The sequence below is a fragment of the Enhydra lutris genome, unplaced genomic scaffold (genome assembly GCF_002288905.1).
Source record: "Enhydra lutris kenyoni isolate GAN:26980312 unplaced genomic scaffold, ASM228890v2 scaffoldscaffold21, whole genome shotgun sequence".
NCBI lineage: Eukaryota > Metazoa > Chordata > Mammalia > Carnivora > Mustelidae > Enhydra > Enhydra lutris.
The window spans coordinates 18,628,383-18,653,057 of NW_019154105.1; the positions used below are offsets into that span (position 1 = coordinate 18,628,383).

The following is a 24,675-nucleotide window of genomic DNA, read 5'->3' on the forward strand; positions in this document are numbered from 1 at the left end:
GAGCATTTCCAATATGGTCATCACTGTACTAGGCTTTTAGCATACATTTCTTTTTAATTTTCACAGAAAGTCTGTGAGTTGATTATTATCCTTATTTTCTATATGAAGAGACTCATTCACAGAGTAGTATACAACTTCATGAGAACTTAGCTAGTAATTGGCAAAGTCGGAATGTCAATTCCCAGGCTCTCACTCTTAACCACTCTTACATTCTCCAATGCTTGAGAGAACTAGGAGACATGAGTACAGGGAAAATGTGGTCGGAACTGACAAAGAGCATAGGTAATATGTCTTTGCCATAGAAGATGTACATAGGAACAGCCACTTCTTTCTCCGTATCATGTACTATTCTATTCCGCATTGGTTTCTGTTCTAATTGAAGTTGAAAAGCAATTAGCATAGAGAGAAGATAATACATTTATAAAATATATTAATAAAACCTAAATGGTACTGAGTCTCCTTCTAGGCTTTGATTCTAACTTGATGTGATTACTTGAAGGATAATAAATGATGAGGAGATTATGGGTTCTTAGAAGGTAAGAGCTAGTCATATTTATATTATTGGGGGTATCTGAACGCTGCAATATTTTAAAGATAACTAGATTTTCACTAAATGTTGGTAAAAGAAAATTCAATTAATACATACAGAGCAGATTGGGAAGTCCATACATATGGATTAAATTCAGGTATTATAAGTCAGTTATTGTGAGAAATTCCTGCATAAAGATACAAGAAAATTTACAGGGAAACTCAGTACATTTATTCATGCTATTTATGTAGCTCATATATTCACAATCAACTCCTTATTTACCCATCATTTTTTTTCTTTTGCTGCCTCACATAAATAGTAGGTAAGTGTAATACAGTAAAATTAATTTTACTAAATCCTAACTTGCCTTGGGATTGCCTACGGTAGGATACATTTTAAAGAGAATTGACATGACTTTAGTCTATAATGACATGCTGCACTCCCTACATCTCGCCTATTACAGAAGGTTTATATGTTTATGTTTTTAAAATATGATAAGAAAAATATGATAACCTAAATTTAGAAATGTAGAGGTTTCAAACAACACTTAGGTCAGAAGTCCAAAATGGGTGTTAAAGGGCTGAAGTTAAGAGTTGTGTCCATTCTGGAGGCTCTAGAGGGAAAAAAAAAATTCCTGTTCCCCCCAACTTCATAGAGGCTGCCTGCATTCCTTGACTGGTGGCCCTTTCCCTATCTTCGTCTGTGTCACCCTAGCCTCTGTCTCTGTTGTCATATATCCTATTTCCGACATTCGCCTGCTCTTAGAAGGACATTTACAATTACCTTCCATCTACTTAGATAATCCAGTATGATCTCCTCAACTCCAGATCTTAAATTTAATCACATCTACAAAGTCCCTGTTGTCACTTAAGGTAAAAACTCACAGGTTCTAGACATGGATATTTTGGGGAGCATCATTATGGAGTCGGCCAAATAAGAACTTAATTGTTCAAACATCTTTGGGATTTATAGAAGGGTTTTGAAAAAATTTTAAGCAATTAAAAATTTTCTAGCATTCACATGAACTGTGATATCCTTCCATTTGAGAAATTCCTCAACAATAAAATGAAAATATTAAAATTTACATATATTTTCCCTTTATCACTTACTCATTTTAATGAAATATTATGTCAAATTATAACATTTGAATGGAGTGCTTTCTAAGCCAATTGATTCAATTTTTCTAGTTTCATAAATTAATGATTAAGATACAAAAAAAATTAAGAAGACTCTTTCATAGTATTTTGATTTTACATTTATTTAGGAAAATTTTCTGGACAATTAACTCCATAGGTCTTACACATCATGTTTGCCATAAGATCTTTTTTAGCAATAAACACTTTAGAAAATTACCTCACTTTCAAATGTTTTCACTAGTTTGCTTTCCATATACAGTGTATTTTACTTTTTAATTTTTTAAAAAAATTTAACTTTTCTGTAGTGAATGTGCATGCACATCCCGTAATTGAGGGAGGGATGGAGAGGGATTAACTTAAGCAGACTGTGTGCTGAGTGTGGAGCCCAATGTGGGGCTCAATTCCACAGCTTTGAGTTCATGACCTGAGCAGGAATCAAACAGTAGAAGCTTAAGCAACTGAGCCACCCAGGGGCCCCCTTATATGCAGCGTATTTTAAAAATAAAACATTATATTCTATGCCTTTTTTAATCTTGCATATTTATGCTTTTCAGTTAGAGCACATTGTAAAAATTTTTTTGAATTAAGTTAAATTGCCCAAGCTCTTTAATTTTATTATTTCAAATAAAGCAAATGAACATAGTTAAGTTAACCTCTCAAACTTTATTTATGTCTATAACAACACTGTACTTCCTAAACCAAATTTTTTCTTAACACTGGTAATCCAGTTAATTTGTTTAATACTCTCAATTCATCTTGTTCCCTTACAATTAGCATCTACGCATACATTTACATATTATTCATATACCAGAAGTATATACAGAGCTTATCTAAATATTTTTTTAAAGATTTTATTTATTTATTTGGCAGACAGAGATCACAAGTAGGCAGAGAGGCAGTCAGAGAGAGAGGGAGAAGCAGGCTCCCTGCTGAGCAGAGAGCCAGATGTGGGGCTCGATCCCAGGACCCTGGGATCATAACCTGAGCCGAAGGCAGAGGCTTTAACCCACTGAGCCACCCAGGCGCCCCCAGAGCTTATCTAAATATTGATGCCACCTGATGTTTGACTTATTTGATGCAAGTTTACCTTTATATTACTGTAGAATCATGCAATATTTTTTACACTACATATTTTAAAGAGAATGCCAGTTTATTCAATTTCATTTGCAAACATAGTCTGATTTTTTTTTTTTTTTTGAGAGAGAGAGCACTAGCAGGTGGAGCAGCAGGCAGAGAAAGAGGGAGAAGCAGGCTCTCCAAGCAGTGAGCCCAATGTGGGGCTTGATCCCAGGACCCTGGGATTATGACCTGTGCTGAAGGCAGACGCTTAACCAACTAAGCCACCCAGATGCCCCTGTGTTTTGATTCTTAATAAATCTTAGAATCTTCAAAGAAATCACTGCTTCATTAACAAGGGTATTAGCAGTACTAGTCGCCGGCTTGTTTCTCTCCAAGTCACTCCCCTCATCTTGACTGTAGTCACATTAACTTTCAATCAGGTCTGAGAACAGACTGACCTCTTCCCTACCTGGGGGTCTTCGTTGCTACTCTTCTATTTGCCTTGGAAGTTTTTTTCCCCAGACTCTTTGCCTACCGTATTCTTCATGTCTTTCGCAACACCTTAGGTGAGCTGGCCCTTTCACTGTTCTCTATCATGCAATTGTGCTTATTTTCTTCTTGCATTTTATTGCAATCTTTAATGATTATATAATCTATATTATATATGATATAATGATTTTACTATATGATATAATGATTATTATATGATATAATGATTTTAATGATTATATGTTTTGGTTCATGTGATATTGCCTTATCTCCCAAGCCTGCCAGCTTTATAGGGCCCATATCTATTTTTCCCCAGCACCTAACATAGGGACTGACCCATATTAGGCACCAAAAAACTTCTTTAGGTAGAATTTTTGTTAGTATACTAACTATCTTTTAAAAATTAAGAAATATAGTAACAATTTAGGAGTGTTTTTACATCTATTAGCATTGATTAGATCCAAACTCTAGAACAAGAGTTGCAAAGTTAAGTATCTTCAGAAGCCATTTTAAATGATTATAGTGAACCAGGTACAATATGATAAGTCCCAGATAACATAGCTATTTGAGAAGAACAGACCCTATTTAAAGGAAGCACCCCCCCCCCAGTTCTAGTCTATCATTGATGAAGGAAATGTGGGCTCCAGATTTTATGTTAAATTTGTCTTTCCAGTTTTTTTTTTTGTCTTTCTGTGCCCCTCACTGGGATAGAGGAATCACAGCCTACAGGAAGGTCACAATTTCTACCTGCCAATGGGCATGTCCATCTCCCCTGTCACTCTTATGTTCTGTATTTTATGGAAACATCAGTCTGTTTGGTTTCATATTCACTGTACAGTTTCTTTTTTCTTTTCTTTTTTTTTTTTTTAAGATTTTATTTATTTATTTGACAGACAGAGGTCACAAGTAGGCAGAGAGGCAGGCAGAGAGAGAGAGGAGGAAGCAGGCTCCCTGCGGAGCAGAAAGCCCAATGCGGGGCTCCATCCCAGGACCCTGAGATCATGACCTGAGCCAAAGGCAGAGGCTTTAACCCACTGAGCCACCCAGGCGCCCCCACCGTACAGTTTCTTATCTTACACTGTCTCATCTGTTACAAATGATTGTCCTTCTCACTGGAGTCTATTCATTTTTTAAGACGCCGCTCAAGAGTCATTTCCTTTAGAAAACAGTCCCTGAAGATACCCATCCTCAACCCCATACTAGCCACTATGGGGTGGGTGTGCATTCTCTGTACACCGCTAATGTGAAATGCTCCATTGCTTTGCTAAACTAAAAGTACTAAAACTTCAGGGACCGAGCCCCATTTGATTAATTTCTTGGAGGGCAGAATCTTTTTGCATAGTTTTACGTGCTAACACGTCTAGCAGTCCCTGGTATATAATAGATGTTGAGTGATGACAGATAAGTGGGATGTCTTGAAAACAAATGGCATCATTTAGCTGAAAATAATTTCCATAAACATATGAGCAGCTAGAAAAAGGTATGAGAGAGTTTAGGATTATGACCTCCAAGAAAGTATGGTCCATCTATTCTTCCCGTTTTCTAATAACTTTTATAAATATATGATACTTTGGGCATATTAGCAAACTTTATTAGGTAATCACTGATTCATTTATAAAATGTTTATGGATTATCTGTCACGTATAAGGTACTGTGAAATAGAGAAAAAAATGTTTGAGAGAGAAAGAAAGAAACTGCAGTGGGAGAGCAAAAGGAGAAAAGAAAGGGGAACGTGGGTGGCTCGGTCGGTTAAGCATTGGACTCTCGGTCATGGCTCAGGACCCTGAGACCCTGAGACTGACCCTCGTGTCAGACTTGACACTGAGTGTGGAACCTGCTAAAGATTCTCTCTCTCCCCTGCTCTCTTTCTCTTGAAAGAAAGAAAGAGGAAGAATCTGATTGCTTTTTTTATAAATATTATTCTAAAAGATTTTTTTTTTTCTAAAAGAGAATTTAAATAACTGTTCCTGCTCTTAGAAAGGGACCAATATTTAAGGGATAATACTTGCTATGTTACTTGGAGGCTCAGGTTAGAATAATAGGAAAAACTGCTGGTAGCGTACTTGAGGAATAAAATCACCAAACAACTTGAAGGAACTAAAATTCATATACTCTCTATTTTTACCATAGATCTTCCATTTGAATTAATAAGGTCTTGTTTGTAGACTAGAATTTCTTGAGTTTAATCATTCTAGCTGTGAACAGAATACTTTGAGAGGAGCCATTTTGACTAATTTTTTTTTTCTCTAACCATCTAATACATGTTTCTCGAATGTCTCCTACGTGTCAGAAACTGAAAATGTACTGAGGCAGTAGCAATCAACCTATACCTTACAAAAATTAAACCTATGGTCTAATTTTGGCATTTGCGTTTTAAAATATGTAAGTATTTTTTACATAATAAGAACCAAAGAATACATATATTAAAATATGCACTCATTTGAATACTATTAGCAAAAATATATTTAGTTATTTATAACTAAATAAACACTTGTCTGTTTTAAATGTTGAAGTGTAATGCTTATTCTTAGAGTAAAAAAAAAGACAAAAACTAATAGATTATGTAATTGTTTATAAATATTAATTTTCCAGTAATACTCATTTTGCATGTTTTTCCATAGACAATCGCATGTAACTTCAGATGGCTGATGTGAACGGTGAGAAAATCTGTAAGTGGTGTAACATAAGATGGGTTAAACCACTCATTTTCTAGTAGCTCTCCAAATAGCGTGCTCCCTCTCTCCATTTCTTAAGAAAATCCACCGCAAGAAAAGGTTGCTAGAAGAAGTAATATGTGGTTTGTATTTCTAAAAGGAACAAACAAAGAACTGAAGAGAAAAGCAGGATTGTGAGAAAAGACAAGCACTTTCTGAGTGTAATGTGCGTGAAATTGTATGCCTTGGAAGAAAGACAAATTGTCAGCAGGATACAAAGTAAAGATTCTTTGCTCAGAAATACTCTACTTTGGTGGTTAGTTGTTTTATTGTTTTCCTCCTGACGCAAATCTTCCCTGTAAACGAGCTAAATGAGGGAAACTCTACCTGAAGATGCCACGATTTCAATCCCCAATCAGACCAGAAGGAATTGGAAATGGGACACGAAGAAGAAAGGTAGAGAGCCAAAGTGTGGCATTGATAAACGCTGAGGTTTAACCTCTGAATATCTGGGTCATCTCCCAGGAGGAAAAAAACAACAACAACAAAACACTCAGGAGGAAAATCAAACTCAAAAGTAAATGCGAAGGCTATAAAAGTCACATTGCAGCTAAGGTGTGACAGGAACAGACAAACGTATTGATTCATCTGTCCCAAATTTGGTCACAAACAGGATATCTGTGAACCCAAACAAGAAAATACAGGCAGGAGGGAGAAGCTGAGATTTAGGAAAAATTAAATATAACTTTAGCAATTCAGAGAAGTGTGTTATTAGAAGGTAAACTTCAGACTTAGGATTCACTCAAAGAAAGTGGCCTCACAAAATTATTTTTAATCACTATTTTTTTAAACTTTCTTTCCTATGAACATCTTAAAAAAAAAAAGAAAGAAAGAAAGAAAAAAGTCATACCATTTGATTCAGGTGAAGGTTCTTCTAAAACTGTCATTGTTTAACCATGTACCTATTTACTGACGCCAAAACCTCTGCAAAAAATTATTGCAAGCTTAAAAAATATATTGCAAGCTTATCTCAGATATTTTAACTCCACATTTCTGATGTGAAACAAAGAATTTTGCTGAATTTTTATGTTTATCACCTTTATTATGCTAACATATTATTAATATTAATATGTTTCCCACATATTTTATCTATATTTTGATATTCTCATTTTTTCTATATTTTTCCATGGGAAAGTATCACTTTAAAAATATTACCAAGGGAACACACACACAGAGTCTATATAAAGAAAGAAAATATTAATAATAGTATTTTTCCCACATCTCAATATTAAGAAAACATAAAGATCAAATATATCACTTATATATAATGAAGTTTGTTGTCTTAAATTAAAAATGAAAATGGGTCTTACTGAACTGTATAACAAATAGAACCTAACATAATTTGTTTATTGAGGTGTTCAATTAGAAAAATTTAAAATACTAACAATGAATCCTAAGTCTGAAGTTTACCTTCTAATAACACATTAGGGATATTTCAATAAATATATTACATACAAGGATTTCTCTTATAATATGGGTGATTTAAATAACTTCTTAAGTTACTACTTAGCTAAGAGTCTCATTCCAAACTGTGGGCACAAGTTTTATAGCTGAACTCCTTTTTGTCATTATGCTTTCTTAGGTGACTGGGAAAATAAAAGTTTGCAGTGAACCAGCTGTTTTAAGAAAGGCATAAAAACCTCTTCAAAGTTAAGTAGCAAAAGAACTAACAAAAAGAGTCCAGCTGGACGCCTGGCTGGCTCAGATGGTTACACGACTGCCTTAGGCTCAGGTTATGATCCCGGGATCCTGGGATTGAGTCCTACATCAGGCTCCTTGCTCAGCAGGGAGCCTGTTTCTCTCTCTCTCCCTCTCCTTCTGGCAAATAAATAAATAAAACCTTAAAAAAAAAAAAAAAAGATTCAGGCCCTTGAAGCATTTGCTTCTACCATGTGCCATAACTACAGTGATGAAAATTTTAAGAGTTAAACAAGATTGGATAACTCATGAAAATATAGAGGAGAAAATCTCTGAGGAGAATTATCGCTGTGTCCTTAACAGTTATTAGAGACAGGCTCAAATCTTGGCTATGTCATTATCCAGCTACTCTGTATTTTACATGAAACTTTAACTTATCCTACTGAGTTTCAGTTAGAATAGCGATACTCATACCTAACAGGAAGGATTTAATGAAAATTAAATAAAATAATATATGCAAATATGTGGTAAATAAGATGTAGAAAGTGCCAATAAATGGTGGCCAATTTTAAGTAATTGATTTTTTTTTTTTTTTTTTTTAAACAGCATTGGAAAAGTCTGTATTTTATGCTAGGGATAAGAAAAAGAACTTAGTGTTGATCTAAATCAACTTACTACAGATCAGGGAATGTCTATAAAGTGAGATCAAGAAAAATTTAATAGTTTACCTTTGTTTAAGGACCTATGCTTTTCTGTTAAGTAACCAGACCATATTCTGAACCCAGGCTTCCTGATCTCTGGCGGTTTTTTCCCACTAAACAAGTCTACCTTTCAAATAAGTCACTATACTTTACTTCATGGTTTATACTTCCTTGTGTATTTTTTTTCTTTTAAAATCATGTTAAATTTACTAAATGAATTCCCAATTACACATTACACTTTCAACTGAAACATACTGAAGATATTCAAACAAGGGCAATCATACTAACCCATGTAACTTAAACCAGTATGTTAACAGGCAAGTGGCTGCACTTTAATTTAATATTTAATAAAATAATCAGATGAATATTTTAACATAATGGATATATATCTAAGGTGATCCATAGATTTTAAGGATTACCAGAAATCTGTATATATAGTATACGCAGAAATAAAATAATTCATCTCTAAAAAAAAAAAAATAATTCATCTCTGAAAATTTGTAAAAGAGAAAGGAAATAATGTGGTAAACCATACTCCTTTTATGCCAAAGGGTATGCACAAATTCTTATTTATATTGAAATGATTTAAGTAGACGATTTTTCAAAATAAGTTGGCCCAAGGATTTTGGAGTAGCTGTGCTCAAAGAAATTCTGAAGAAATACAGAAAATTGAAGAGACAGCTGTGAAATTCTTTAATATTTAAAAACTGTGAAAAAATCTAGCTTGACATTTTCTACTTCGGCCTTCGTGTTTCAAAAATATGACTGAAAGCTTCCTCAAACTGTCTTTAAAAATGAGGTATTCCTTATGGTGGATTTTTATAAAATGCCTTTGGAAACAGCTATTCTACATAATTCACAAAGATCTTATTATATAATCTAAATAAAATTGACAAAGTTCCAAAAGGCAAATATTATTACCTTAAAATATCACTAATGAACAATAACTGGCCAGTAAGAGCTTTATCTTTCCAGAGAAGGATCCCTAGAGGTAACAGTGTACAAGAAGCATAACTTCAGTGGAGATTTCAATAGAACCCATATGCTTACGATTTCTGTTATAACAAGGAAAATTAGCTTCTAAGACTGCACCAGATAAACTTTCTCTAATGAATCACACAATAAATAAAACAAAAATGAAATTTTCTCTCGACTGCTTTCATTATTAATTTAAAATTTCAATTCATTTCTTGCTGGCCAAATTGCTCTCTATTATTAGATTATGCACACTTACAGTTTATGAGTAATGTGCTGCTTCTTAAATAAGCAGAAATGAGGCGAGCTTCGAACTATCTCTTGGCACAGCTACACTGGCTGACCCCCAGATACTTCTCTTCAGAGATGTCAAAGGAAGTTGGAACCTGAGATTTATGGGTGATCCCCAGTGTCTTCTACTCTTGGGATGAACTGAATATATAATGTGAGAATGCAGGATTTCCTGAGTGATCTTCACTAAGTAATCCCATGAATAATAAATAGTCAGATCAAAAATATTTCTATGAAATGGTGATTCTTCCTTTGGGTAGAAAAGTCAGAAAAATGCTCCAGTTTTGATGGTTTGATTCTTCATTATTCCTGAAGAAAAAATATGTGGTTGGCATATGCCATATCTGACTGAAAAGTTGCAAAGAAAACTTCTTGAGGTTGTAAGAGGTAAATTCTGAAGAACGCTTTAGTTCATGTAATTTTTGTGTTTTCTTTTCAGTTTGTTCCTTCTGGGTGAATATATTTCTCATCCTCAAAATGTTGACAGCACTTATAGATTAGACATAACTGCTTCTATTAAACTTAAAGTTTATCAATTTCTATGCCACTATCATTATATAACATTAACATTATATAATGTTATATACAGCAATATATAATATTTACATAATATAATAATATGTAAGTATATTATTCATTTTCACTTTCTGTTTGCTTGGACCTAGAAGGATGCAGTATTGTCATGTCATTCATTTCAACTTTCTTCTAAAAATTTTATATTCTTGCATTAAGAAAACTTTTAGAATGAGTATCGATATACAGAAATGTATAGTCAAAATGGATGCTAGAGAACCCTGCAGGCAACATCTAATTATTCCAATGGTGGGCGGATATATGATCCTGAAAAATTCAAATTAGCCAGTCTTTAAAAAAACACGTAAAAAATATGATAATTCTTATGCTTTCATAGAGAATACTTTGTCAATGCATGCAAAACAAAGCTTAGAATCTTTTCACAAGAGCAGAACAGGAATATACATACTGTAAGGGACACATTCGTACTGCACTTCCAGGTATTTATAGGTTCCTGGACACGGGTCTGGAAAAACATCAGGACCTGCCACCACTGCACACTGCGTTCTGTTATTGCACCTGAAGTCAAGAGAAAAGAAATAATAAATTTATGGGAAGTTAACTCATTACTAACACCAGTACTAATTTTATTTTGGTTCTTATTACAAAGATTTTACATAAGGTTTTGGTCAATTTAGAATTTTAGACCTTTGAAGGAAATATCTGTGGTACACTTAAAAAACTAGAAATAAAAATCAGTTCATCCAGTTTACTCCTACTAACAAATTTAGTATTTCAGGGAAAATGGTATGATTTTGAGTTAGAAGTTAAATCCTGCTTAAACAACACTAACTGGTCTGTAGAATACTGCCAATGTGAACACAGGGAAGGACTCTTTGGTAGGAATCACAAACTGCTGTTATTTTTTAAAAATTGAGAAAATATGACTACAGAATTTTATTAGAAATTGTAAAATAAATTCACCAATTATCATGATATCCATTTTAAAGGCAGTGAAAATATGATGTGGAAAAGCTTTTAGCCAAACTTTTAAAAAAATCAATAAAAATTTAATATTTGAATATTAAAATATATGTAAATTTTAATATATATGAATATATTACTAACACTGTAAGTAAAACTATTTTTTAAGAATTGATGCTCATGTTCCTTTGTTCAGATAAATAATTACACTAACCTCACAGATTGCTGTTCACCAATGCCAATCTCCTATAATTTAAAATAATTTTAAATCTCCAAAGAGAATAATCAAAAACCACTGCTGAAGTAGAAATATAAACTACGCATTTTTTGTGGAAATTGGGTTAAATAAATCTGGGCTGTGCAGACTTAATCATGGGTAAATATACATATAATGAAACTGATTCTTATTTTGAAAAAGACACCCAAGTTCAGAATGGGTTTGCTAAGGTCAATTTACTCAGAGATTGTCTAGATTTGATAATTTATTGATAGGTAGATATTTCTATAGACAAAATAATGGTTTTTTCCAACTATAATATTGCCACTAATTGTATAGGATGAGACATTGTAGTTATCCTGTTTAATGTGCTTGTTTATTCATCTCAGAAATACAGTCCCTCATGGCTAGTATTTGCCATTATACCTTCTTGAAGAAATGCTTCACTCTCTGATATGACCATATACTTCTGCATCCTTCTTTGATACTGGCAGGATAAGGAGCATTGAGGGCAGACTTTAGCTTGATTTACTGTGAAAATGCTTTGTATTTACTGGAGGCTACCATTTGTTGGCCTTAATGGAGATTTTATTTAGTCCCTAAATTAAAATTGATTCATTAGTGAATGTTGTAAGCTGAAAAATATATTCTGTGCAATCAGTGGAAGATTAAGAAAAGTCAATATTCCATACTTATTAGGCAATTTAGCATAACAGTTAATGTTGAGGATCAACATGTCCCCAAAGTTCTTTTGTGTGGATTTAATGTCTGAGGGTGATTATCAGACAGCCGTGTAATAACATCAGCGTCTATGTGGCTGTTCTCACGCATATGCTGCAAGGAGGCCTTGCATGTTAGTATATTCAGACTTTCAAAAAATAGCAGCACTTCCCTTTTACAAAGAAAACTTTTTGAAGGTGATGTCTCAAGATAAGATACATGTTTCTTTGCAGTTAAGGCATACGATTTTCACATCATGCCTTGAAAAAAAAAAAAAACTCATAAATCAATCTCAGGTATTTATAAAATGAGAAGATATAAAAACCTAGAGTTATTTCTTCCTCATCTTTTCTTCATCAAAGAAAAATATCAGGAATACTTTTGAAGTAGAAATAATTAACAATAAAAGAAGTATACATCATGAAATTTAGTAAAATGTACATATTTTGTAAAAGTAGTATTTCTGATCTGCAGTCATTAAGTCAGGGCAAATTTGAAACATATATATTATATATATGTGTGTGTGTTGCTTTCTTTCTTCGTCAACTTGTTTTATACCCTATTATCAACACTTTATTCTAATCGCTACAGCTCAGATAATAAAATTCATTTAGAAGCTTTGTGAATTCTTATAATATTCTGATATGGAAAAGCAACTAACACATCTTTTATTATTTAAACAATCAATGTTTTGTATCAACAGACAGATCACTAGCAATTAATGAGTTGAGTGTAAAGGTTAAAATTTACAATTTATTGGGGCACCTGGGTGGCTCAGCCTCTGCCTTTGGCTCAGGTCATGATCCCAGGGTCCTGGGATTGAGCCCCGCATTGGACTCTTTGATCATCGGGGAGCCTGCTTCCCTTCCCCTCTCTCTCTGCCTGCCTCTCTGCCTACTTGTGATCTCTGTCTGTCAAATAAATAAATAAAATCTTTAAAAAAAAATTTACAGTTATCAAAGTACACAGAAAGTAGTCTTGAATCAGAGATTTCAAATGGTTATGTCCATATAGACTAGATTAAAAAATATATGAACACTATACTAATTCACCTATTTGCTTATCTACCTAGATATGTGCACCAACCAGTTTACATATTACATATTATTTTTTACAAAAATATTAATTATTTTTGCATATATAAGAAAATTAGCTGATCATTTGCTGTAAACATTATACACCTTTGTGAGTCCCAAATATCTTACTCAATGTTAACCAAAAATAACTCAAAAAAACCTTTCACTTAGTGGGATAATATATGTGAGAAAGTATATAAACCAAAACATGCTATACCAATAATATATTTGCAGTCATTATCACCATTGTTCTGCAGTGAACAGCAAGACTTTAAAACTTTAACTTTTCAAAGTAATTTTATATTTTACAAATGATTATATTAAATGTTCTTTATAAGTTAAGATTCTTAAAAATCAGGGAGAAAGGTAGATAATCTCTAGAATATTATTCTTGTATACGATACATTCTAATATTGTTTACAGACTACATTCCAAAAACAGAAGTTTAATGGTTCTGTCTTCTTTTTTTAATTTCAATCACTGTAAATAAAAATAAAATGAACTATACTTCTGATGAAAGCTTACTGAACAATAAATAATATACACAAGTAAGAGTACTTTTATATACTTTTATAGTGATGTCAAAATCGTTAAAGTAAATTTATTCTAAAATACTATAGATGATAAATGTGAAATAAAATAATCAAATGTTTTCAGGTGCCTTAAACTCAGAATTTTTCATTGTTTACTTTTAATATAAATATAAACTTGAAAATGATTTTCAGTATCTTTGATATTAAAGATACTTTTAGAACACATAATAAAGGATGAGAAAAGACCACAATAATATGGTCAAATGCATCCTAATCCGCTAATATTCACAGAGAAAACCTCATAATCTTATGAAAGTATTAAGGCTTATTTACAGTGATAGAAGTTGCAATATTTTTTCAACAGAAAGTTGATGCAATAAAAAAGAAATCCACTCCAACAACAGACAGTTTTGAGGAGAAATGGCTGATGGGGGTCAAAAGTTACCACTTCCAGTTATAAAATAATAAAGTCATGGGATGCAATGTACAGCTTGGTGATTATGGTCAATAATACTATATTGCACATTTGAAAGTTGCTAAGGGTAGACAGTAATGTATGTAGACAGGTGGCACTCACAAATACCAAACACTATTCTCAGTGAAATCTCTTGGAATTTGAATTTTCACTTATATAACATGGGAACCAGTTATTTTATTCCTTTAAACCAGTTACTTTATCCCTTCACAAGGTTAATGTGCTTATAAAAATGCATTAGGAAAAATGTAAAATATCATATATATGCACAAAGTACACTTTTGGTTGTCATAGTTAGCATTGTTACCAGTATGAACATTTGTTTCAGGATAGGTTAAAAATACTTCATTTCAAAAGACTGTTCCTTTTGAGAGGAACTTTCAATACAAAAGAAGTAGCAGCCACGAAGGCACTCTTGGGGTTTAGGCTAGATAATAAAATAAATAATCATAAATTAAAGATAAATAAAATAATAAATAAAAATAAATAATAAACAATAAAAGAAAGTAGATTCACATTAAAACAAACAAACAAACAAACAGTGGGCGCCTAGGTGGCTCAGTGGGTTAAAGCCTCTGCCTTCGGTTCAGGTCTTGGTCCCATGGTCCTGGGATCAAGCCCCCCATCGGGCTCTCTGCTCAGCAGGGAGCCTGCTACCTCCTCTCTCTCTCTGCCTGCTTCTCTGCCTAGTTGTGATCTCTGTCTCTCTCAAATAAATAAATAAAATCTTAAACAAACAAAAAAAAACTGTAAGCCAAGCCATTGGCTATATGCAAACTACTTTACCTGGGGCACCCCAAGTCCAAAATTTATAGTTACAAAGTCCTAGATCTGTGTAACTCTTCACACTTAGAAAGCATATTCATATATATCCTACTTGTCACTTCTTTTATGAGATGAATATTACTACCTCCAATTTCACAGAAGACGGAATAGGTGTGAAGATGTTAAACGACTTTCCAGACTCTCACAAATCAAATGGTAGTCACTGGATTCCAGAACAGTGACCTAAAAACCATTTTACTGCTATCTTCTGAAATGTACGAATGTCTAAATGTATGAATGTCTTCATACATTTCACGGTCACTCTGGAGAACTGATTTAATTCACTCTGATAGGTTCTTAGGGGTACCATGATGATCTGATGGGGCAGAGATCAGGTGTAAAATATCCAAGTGGCCCAGGATTCCCTCAGTCACGATGTGGATCAACCATTCTAAAGAGATTCTGAATTTAAATTAATATTACACGACCAGGCCCCCTCAATCCAAACAGGTATGTAACAACTGGAAAGATCAGTGTCTGAGCATAAAGGAGGAAAGGAACAATGAATATTTATGCAGACGTTTCCAAAAGAAACAAACCAAAAACATGTCCTTTTAACAACCCATATATAAGCCTTCAACTCTAATCTAGTTGCCCTCCACTGATCAGGTTTATTTAATAAATGTTACTTAGTATGTTGAATGCTATTAATTATAAGCACTAATTTTAAAGCAAAATTATTCATTTTTTTAATGTCTTATGATGATTGCCAGAGAAGATACACATAATCACAGGATTAGTAATATGATACAGAATCATTTACTGCTTACTAATTCATTCCAATATGGTTCAGAGCAGCATAGGAAAAAAGTTAAGTGTGATAATGAAAAAATCACCTTTGGACAAAAAAGCGCCACTATTTGCCACAACACAGAGCAACATATAGTGAAAATGATATTGCTACATTTATGAGCGTATCAGCTATTCATTTAAGTTCTTCTTATATATAAAATAACCAGCCACTTTTCTGCTCAATACAATAAACTGATCTTTGTTTTAACTTCCATTATCCAGATAAAAGTCATCAGCTATTATCTCATGTTTGGTTACAAATATTTATAGGTTAAGCATATAAACATGACCCTCAACTACATTTTTAAAACTTCTCATATGATAGATATATAAGGATGGTATTCGTTTGCTTCCATGGTCTAGTAATTTAATATGGTACCCTTAAATTAATTTAAGTTTATTATTGTTTTATTTATGTGCCGGGAGTCTAATCCACAGAGGTTCTCCATCAATAAAGGCTTCCACCACATATTCTTATTACACTCTAAAATCAGTGTGTAAAAAAAACATTCCCAGGAATGTTAAGAAATTTTCACATGATGCTGCAGCCATGTAAGTGTTAAACGTGTAAAACTCCATTGAAAATCATTGCAATGACAAGATAGAAGAGTGTGAAAACAAAACAAAAAAAGGCTCTATGAGTGTCTTTTTGTTAGCAAATTAGTCATTGCATTATCGCTTTTCACATGGCATGTATGTGAAGAAACACACGTATACTTAGTATAGCCAAGTATTTCACAGCATCTAATGTACGACAAATTAGTGTTTGAATCATATACAACACTATTCTCTGAGAGGAAAATGTTTCAAAGGTATCTGTTTATGCAAAAACAAATAAACAAAAAACTGAAAATGACCATCATAATACTTTGCTATTTAAATCTGAAAGCAGTTTAGGTAATCAGAGTAACTGATTTTCATGATAAAATATAGCCATATTAAAAAAAAAAAAAGGCAGCAGCATTTTAGGACTCCTGGGTGTGTCAGTCAGTTAAGCACCCAACTCTTGATTTTGGCTCAGATCATGATCTCAGGGTCCTGGAGCCTGCTTAAGATTCTCTCCTTCCCTCTCCTCTACCCTGCCCTCCTCCCCTCCTTCTATTAAAAAAAAAAAAAAAAAGACAGCTATTTGTTATTTGTTCAGGGTCAATCAACAGAACAACTTTTTTATACTTTCCTTATTTTTCACTGCCTGTCATTCAGAGACCTGCTGCTCTGGAGTTCATTTCAGACTTAGAAGCCTGGGAAGGAGAAGGCAACTATTTCATGGAACATATATATGTGGCATATATTTCATTGCATATTTCATGGTGTATATATACATACATATACATGTATGTATGTATATATACATATATATAAAATATGTGTATATATGTGTATAAATATATATAATACACACACATATAGACACACATATACAATATATAGTCATACATACATATATATGACATATATGTCATAAATCATCTAGATCTTATTCAAATGGTAAGAGAACTAAGTAATCAGAGAAAAAAAATCAATCATTATCATTAAAAAAAAAAATTCAGGGTGCCTGGGTGGCTTACTTTTAAATTCCTGACTCTTAATTAATTTCAGCTCAGGTTATAATCCTAGGGTTGTGAGATGGGCCCTGCCCCAGGCTCCCTGCTGGATACGGAGCCTTCTTAAGATTCTGTCTCCCTCTGCCCCTCTTCTCCACTCTCTCTCCCTCTATGAAAAAGAAAAAAAAAATCATTTTTATATTGTAGCTATACATCTAAGTATTCACAAAGGATTTTGCCGATGTTGCCTACTTTTAACTTAAGTGGCAATTTAGTAAGAGTAACAGAAGTGATAAAGTGTTTTCGTTTTTGAAAAAAATTATTCTATATCAAACTAAAATTAATGTGAGACTTTACAGAACACATTGTGACATGTATGAAAACTACATTCTATGTTTCACAAGGTAATTGTCTAACCTCAAGTCTCTCTTTTTCTACATTCTTTTTTTTAAAGATTTTATTTATTTATTTGTCAGTCAGAGAGAGAGCACACAACAAGGGGGAGTGGCAGGACAACGGAGAAGCTCCCTGCTCAATGGGGAGCCCGATGTGGGACTCGATACCAGGACCCTGGGATGATGACCTGAGCTGAAGGTAGATGCTTAAGCGACTGAGCCACCCAGGCATCCCTTTTCTACCTTCTTTTACATGTAATTTCACAAACATTTATTTATATTAGAAAAATGTAATTTGACAGAAGCGAGTAAAAACATGACCAAAGTGATTAGTGAGGAGTGCAGAAACTAAGATGCTGTTCTACTTCTCTTGCTGCTTCTGGGACAAATTTAGCAACTTAAAATTATGCAAATCTATTCTCTTACAGGTCTGGACATCAGAAATCCAAAATGAGTCTTACATGGCTAAAACCAAGGTGTTGGCAACGTTGGTGCCATGTGGAGAGTCTGTTTCCTTGCATTTTTCCAATTTCTGGAGGTTATCCCCTCATTCTTTGGCTTGGGTCCCACATCACAGTAACCTTTTCTCACTTTGACATGACATCACTTTCTTCTTTGATCTGTTCGCTTCCCTGTAAAGACCCTTGTGATTATATTTAAGGTCACCTCCGTAATCCAGGATAATCTGCCCATCTCAAGAGCCTTAATTTCAGCACTTATGTAAAGTTCCTTTAACCATAGAAAGTAACATTCTTAAATTATAAGGATTAAATGTGAGAAACTGAGCTATATTTACCCAACAAATAAAGGTAAACTTTTAAAGCATTTTACAGAAACTGGAATATAGTTTCACTTTGGACCTACATAAACCTTATAAAATATGAAATATCAAACATTAAGAAATTATTAATGAAACCCAGTGATACATATTAAATTGAATTTATGTTTCTGTGTTATTAATATCACTCTATAAATAAATTAAAAATGACTATTTCATGTTTATGGACTGAAATAATTTTATTTTGACAAAACCCAATTTAAAAGAGTAATTCTCTAATGCACTAAAGATATTACTTCCTTATGATTTAAACATTTCCAGTGGCAACTTAAAAAAATTAGAAACCTTTTCAGATTCCCTTACTGCAATATAAATTTACAAATTTATGAAACATTGAATTTTTCAAATCGATTTAATAATACTCTAAAATATAGAAATATATTCCAAAATGTGGTAATCTTGCAAGGAAGTCCAATTTCCCAATAGTCCAAATATCTCTGGGTAATATTTGATAGAACAAATTATCATAATCAGCAGTCAACATCCATAGAATATTTATGGAGCCCATTCCAAAAATAAAATGATTAGCTATGTCAGACACATGAGTACAATTCATAGAAGCATACATCCAAAATAAATGGAAATGTGGTTTTAAAATTAACATATTCATAAACACTGCTTGGAAAAACATTTCAGTCTGAGTTCTGTACTAATGATTTCTAAGCTGCAATCTTCTAGTAGTTGAATGCTGTAACAATGGGAATGCTATAACAATGTAAAATTATAAAGAAACTTCTCATTTAAAAATAACTAGTGTTGCATCTTTACTGGTTTTATTACCTCCTACGTATGGCAGCATTTCAGAGCTGAACATTCTATACCTGCAATGTATGGTTAACAAAATAAATCAGTATGTGTCTGCATTAGTTACCTGAAAGTACAGCAAATAGAGGCATTGTTCATTTTCTCCTAAATAAGAAGGAGCAATATTTTATATGCATATATATTATATGCATGCTTTTCTTAAATGAAAACAATGTCCACTTACTGAGAGCTAGTGAGGATATTGATATATCCATTTTCCAGGATGATTTGTGTTATTCTACTCTTTTTTCTTTTTTTCTTTTTAAGTCAGAGACAGACTTACTTCATTATCCTCCCTCAAATTGTTGCAAGGCATTCTTTTCTTCCATGAGCTACAAAAATGTCTTGTCTGCATGACTGGGCTAAGATGAGGAATGTTACACTGAGCCATTTAGTTAAATCCTTTTTTTTTTCCCCCTTTTCAATATGTGGCATTTCCAAATCAACCTATTTATACATGAAAAATCAAAATAAAATAAAAGCGTCAGAAAGAATTCAAAGAAAAAGGAATTTTTCTAACATCGGATACTGAAGTCAGTTAACATGAAAGCCTGTAAAAGGAACAACAAGATGAGCAGGGAAAAATGCCTTTGGCTTCCTCACATGTGCTTTTAATAAAGTCCTAAACGAAAGCAAATGAAAACCTGTGTGTGTAAGTATGCACATATACATGCATGCATACAGTATACCCAAAGTTTATATATTAAAAAGATTTCCAAAGCAGGAATGCATAGCAGAGGTAAATGATGTTTTCTGTCTAACTGTGCCCTTATACATATTTTTTAATAGTGCAGTTGTGAGGTTTTTTTATATATTACATAAAAATAATTTTAGTTGTCTTCATACTTTGTAAGTACAGTATAACAGACATGGTACACAATAACTAGGAAAGGAAGTCCACATATGCCAGTGACTAAAGACCAATAATTTTCATGTGTTCCTCTCCTCTTCTTTGATGTTTCATCTCTCATTCCTGGCACCAGGGCTTATTAGACTGACTCTGTTATACTAATTCTAGTTATGACCTCAGATGAAGACACATGTCAAGCATATACCTTACTTGCTTTGATTTATAGTGTCACCAGAAAGCAATAAATGTAAGAGAAAAGCTATGACATTTCTTTGTATCAGAATGCTTTATCTGGGAAAAAAAAACAAACAAAAAACAGCAAACATAAATAAAAGTGGTTTAAAAATAAGGATTGCAATGTATCACATATTAAAAATGGGAAGTTTGGTTTGTTACAAGTTGATTAATTCAGAGATTTAAAAAAGTCATGATCGTGGCTTGAATACTATGAAATTCTCTTGGATTTTGTCATATGGTCCTAAGACGGCCACTGTATCTGTAAGTATTACACAGAGATGATACAAACCAGAAAAAGCAAAGTCCTACCTTGTGTATCATTTCAATAGTAAGGATGTTCTACATATAAGCCATTCAGCAGAAAATCCTTAGAGAACATTAGCCAAAAGAAGCCAATGTCTATGCCTATGTCAACATGCCTATGCTTAAAACAATTGTGCAAGGGGCATGGTACCCACATGACTGATTTTGCCCAGTGAAAGTTCACCACCATAGGTCCAGAGAGATACCCAGTCTTCTCTGAAGGACCTCACTCCTTACAGGAAAATGAACAAATCAGAATTTTGTTAGTGAGAAAGAAGGGAAGAGTGGTTAGAGAATGGATCTCACAGGCGAACAATAGTATCCATCATATCATTCTCTTAAGTTTCCTTCTCTAGTGCAAAACACCTCATATTTAAGACATTATAAAGTTTGTAGCACAATTACTAAAAATAGAGATATAAAAAAGTACTTTCTCTTTCAAATTTAAACACAGGATTTTACTTTGAAAGTATATCATATAACCATTTTAATGTAGAGTCTGGTTAAATACATTATAATGCATCCTTATTATGGGATGCTAGACAGTAACTAAAAATGATGAGGCCAGCATTACCCTGATACCAAAACCAGATAAAGACACCACAAAAAAAAAGAGAACTATAGGCCAATATTTCTGATGAACATAGATGCAAAAATCCTCAACAATGTACTATCAAACCAAATCCCACAAAATATTTTAAAAAAATTATTCAAGTGGGATTTATTACTGGGTTGCAAAGGCGGTTCAATATTCTCAAATCAATGTGGTACCATACTAATTAAAGAAAGGATAAGACCATATGATCCTTTTAATAGATACAGAAAAAGCATCTGACAAAGTACAACATCCATGCATGATAAAAACCCTCCAAAAAGAAGGTTTTGAGGGAACATACAAGATAATAAAGGCCTTATATGAAAAACCCACAGCTAATATCATCCTCAATGAGGGAAAAACTGAGAGCATTTCCTCTTTAGTCAAGAAAAAGATAAGGATGCCCACTCTCACCACATTTAATTGACATAGTACTAGAAGTCTTAGCCAAAGCAATCAGAAAACAAAAAGAAATAAAGACATCCAAATTGTCAAGGAAGACATCAAACTTTCACTATTCACCAATAACACAATACTATATATAGAAAACCTGAAATATTCTACCAAAAAGCTGTTAGAACTGATAAACAAATTCAGTAAAGTCACAGGATATAAAATCAATGTACAGAATTGTGTTGCATTTCTATACACCAATAATGAAGCAGTAGAAAGATAATTTAAGGAATCTAAGGATAATTTTAGGAATCCACCAATTTACAATTGCTTCACAAACAAGGTACCTAGGAATCAACAAAACAAAAGAAGTGAAAAACTTGTACTCTGAAAACTGTAAAATACTGATGAAAGAAATTAAAGATAACACAAAGAAATGGAAAGACATTCCATGCTAATGGATTGGAAGAAAAATACTGTTAAAATGTCTGTATTACCCAAAGCTATCTACACATAATGTAACCAGTATCAAAATACCAATAGCATTTTTCACAGACCTAGAACAAACAATCTTGAAATGTGCATGGAACCAAAAAAGATCCCAAATGGCCAAAGCAATCTTGAAAAGAAAAACAAAGCTTGACACATCACAATTCTGGACTTCAAGTTATATTACAAAGCTGTAGTAATCAAAACAGTATGGTACAGGCAAAAAAAATAGACATAGATAAAAAAAATAGACATAGACATAGATCAGTAGACCAGAATAGAAAGCCCAGAAATAAGTCCACAATTACATGGTCAATTAACCTTTGACAATGGAGGGGAAAATATCCAATATTTTGGGGGAAAAAGAATGTCTCTTCATCAAATGGTGTTGGGAAAACTGGACAACAACATGCAAAAGAATGGAACTGGACGACTTTTTACACAACTGACAAAAATAAATTCAAAATGGATTTAAGACCTAAATGTGAGAACTGAAACCATAAAAACCTTAGAAGAGAGTACAGGCAGAACTTCTTTGACCTCAGACCTAACGACTTCTTTCCAGATAGGTCTTCTGAGGCAAGGGGAAAAGCATAATAAACTATTGGGACTACATCAAAATAAAAAAGCTCCTCTGAGAGAAGGAAATAATCAACAAAACTAAAAGGGAACCTATGGAATGGGAGAAGACAATTGCAAATGACATATCTGTTAAAGAATTAGTATGCAAAATATAAAAAGAACCTATAAAACTCAACACCAAAAAAACAAATAATCCAATTAAAAAATGGGCAAAACACATGAATAGCCATTTTTCCAAAGATACAAAGATGGCTAGCAGACCTATAAAAATATGCTCAACATCGCTCATCCTCAGGGAAATGCAAATCAAAACGATGATAAGTTATCAGTTCATACCTCTCAGAATGGCTAAAACCAACGACACAAGGAACAACAGGTGTTGGTGAGGATGTGGAGAAGAAAGAACACTCTTGCACTGTTGGTGGGAATGTAAACTGGTGCAGCCACTCTGGAAAACAGTATGGTTTCCTCAAAAAGCTAAAAACAGAAATACCCTACATTCCAGGAATTGCACTATTAAGTATTTACCCAAAGAATACAAAAATACTAATTCAAAGGGTACATGCACCCTGATGTTTACAGCAGCATTATCTACAAAAGCCAAGATATGGAAACAGCCCAAGTGTCCATCAACCGATGAGTGGATAAAGAAGATGTGCATATTTATATATTTATACATCCATACACACACACACACACACATATAATGGGATATTACTTAGCCAAATACCATATGATTTTACTCATTTAAGAAACTCATTTATTTAAGAAACAAAATAAATTGGCAAAGGTAAAAAAGAGAGAGAGGTTAACCAAGAAACAGACTCTTAATTACAGAGAACAAACTGATGGTTACCAGAGGGGAGGCAGGGTAGGATAGATTAAATAGGTGATGGGGATTAAAGAGTGCACTTGTGATGAGCACCAGGTGATGGATGGAAGTGATGAATCACTGTATTGTATATGTGAAACTAATATAACATTGTATCTTAACTAATCGGACTTTAAATAAATACTTTAAAAAAAAGAAAAAAATAAGAAGTAACTCTTCCTTTATTAGCCTGAGAAAAACCTCCATAGTAAAATTTAAAATGAAAAATATTTTAAAAACACTTTTATAACTGTATGCATGTATTAATGTAGAGAATAGCTCTGAAGAATTTGTAGCAACAGTGATAATCACTGAAATATAGGATAATTGTGACTTCTCAGCCCTTAATATTTTTTCTCCTTTTTATTTTTATTTATTTATTTTTTAAGTAGGCTCCACACCTAGCATGGAGCCCAACAGGGGCTCAAACTCATTACCCTGAGATCAAGACCTGAGCTGAGATCAAGAGTCAGACATAACCAATTGGGCTACCCAGGTGCTCCATTACCTTTTTAAAATAGAGTGAACATTTGTTATTTCATGGTCATTCCAAAGAATATTTAAAATTTAAAGAGAATGAAAACTCTTTCCAGATTATCCATACTGACTACTTTATATTTTGATAGCCTTTTAACTCTTCTAAAATTTTACATAGTAACATCTACACTATGCAGCTTTCATACATGTTATTACCTTTTTTTTTGTAAATTTCCCCCAAAGTTTCTCCTATATTTACTGCACATCTCTCTGTCTTTAAAACATTATAATTATGTTTGGTATTGAGGTGAGATATAGCCATTTTCTAGAGGAAATGAGCAGGTGTAAGTGCCCCCACACAATTCTGGCACGATGGAAACCAACCTGCCAAATACCCGAGAGCTAGAACGTATCACCCACACCTGGATAAACTCTGCTACGGTTTGCTAACGTCCTGAAAATGATGACAGTGTTAGTTGATCCGTCTTAGAATAACTGACGACAACTTACAACATTTTATCATGAAGATAGATAATGTCTGCAGGAGGGTTTTACATTTGTCTTTGTCAGAGCTGTGGTCCTATTCCATAACTTAGAGAAATATATTCAAGGAGGTTATCATACTCAACC

General features: G+C 33.3%; 1 protein-coding gene across 1 annotated transcript in view; it reads right to left on the reverse strand.

Annotated features, from left to right (window-relative positions):
• Positions 1-24,675, reverse strand: part of LOC111148839 (adhesion G protein-coupled receptor L3) — a 570,699-nt gene that overhangs the window by 403,626 nt on the left and 142,398 nt on the right. The window contains exon 3 of the mRNA XM_022505656.1: positions 10,515-10,624. Within this exon, the coding sequence (XP_022361364.1) occupies positions 10,515-10,624 (110 nt within the window). The remainder of the gene's footprint in view (positions 1-10,514; positions 10,625-24,675) is intronic.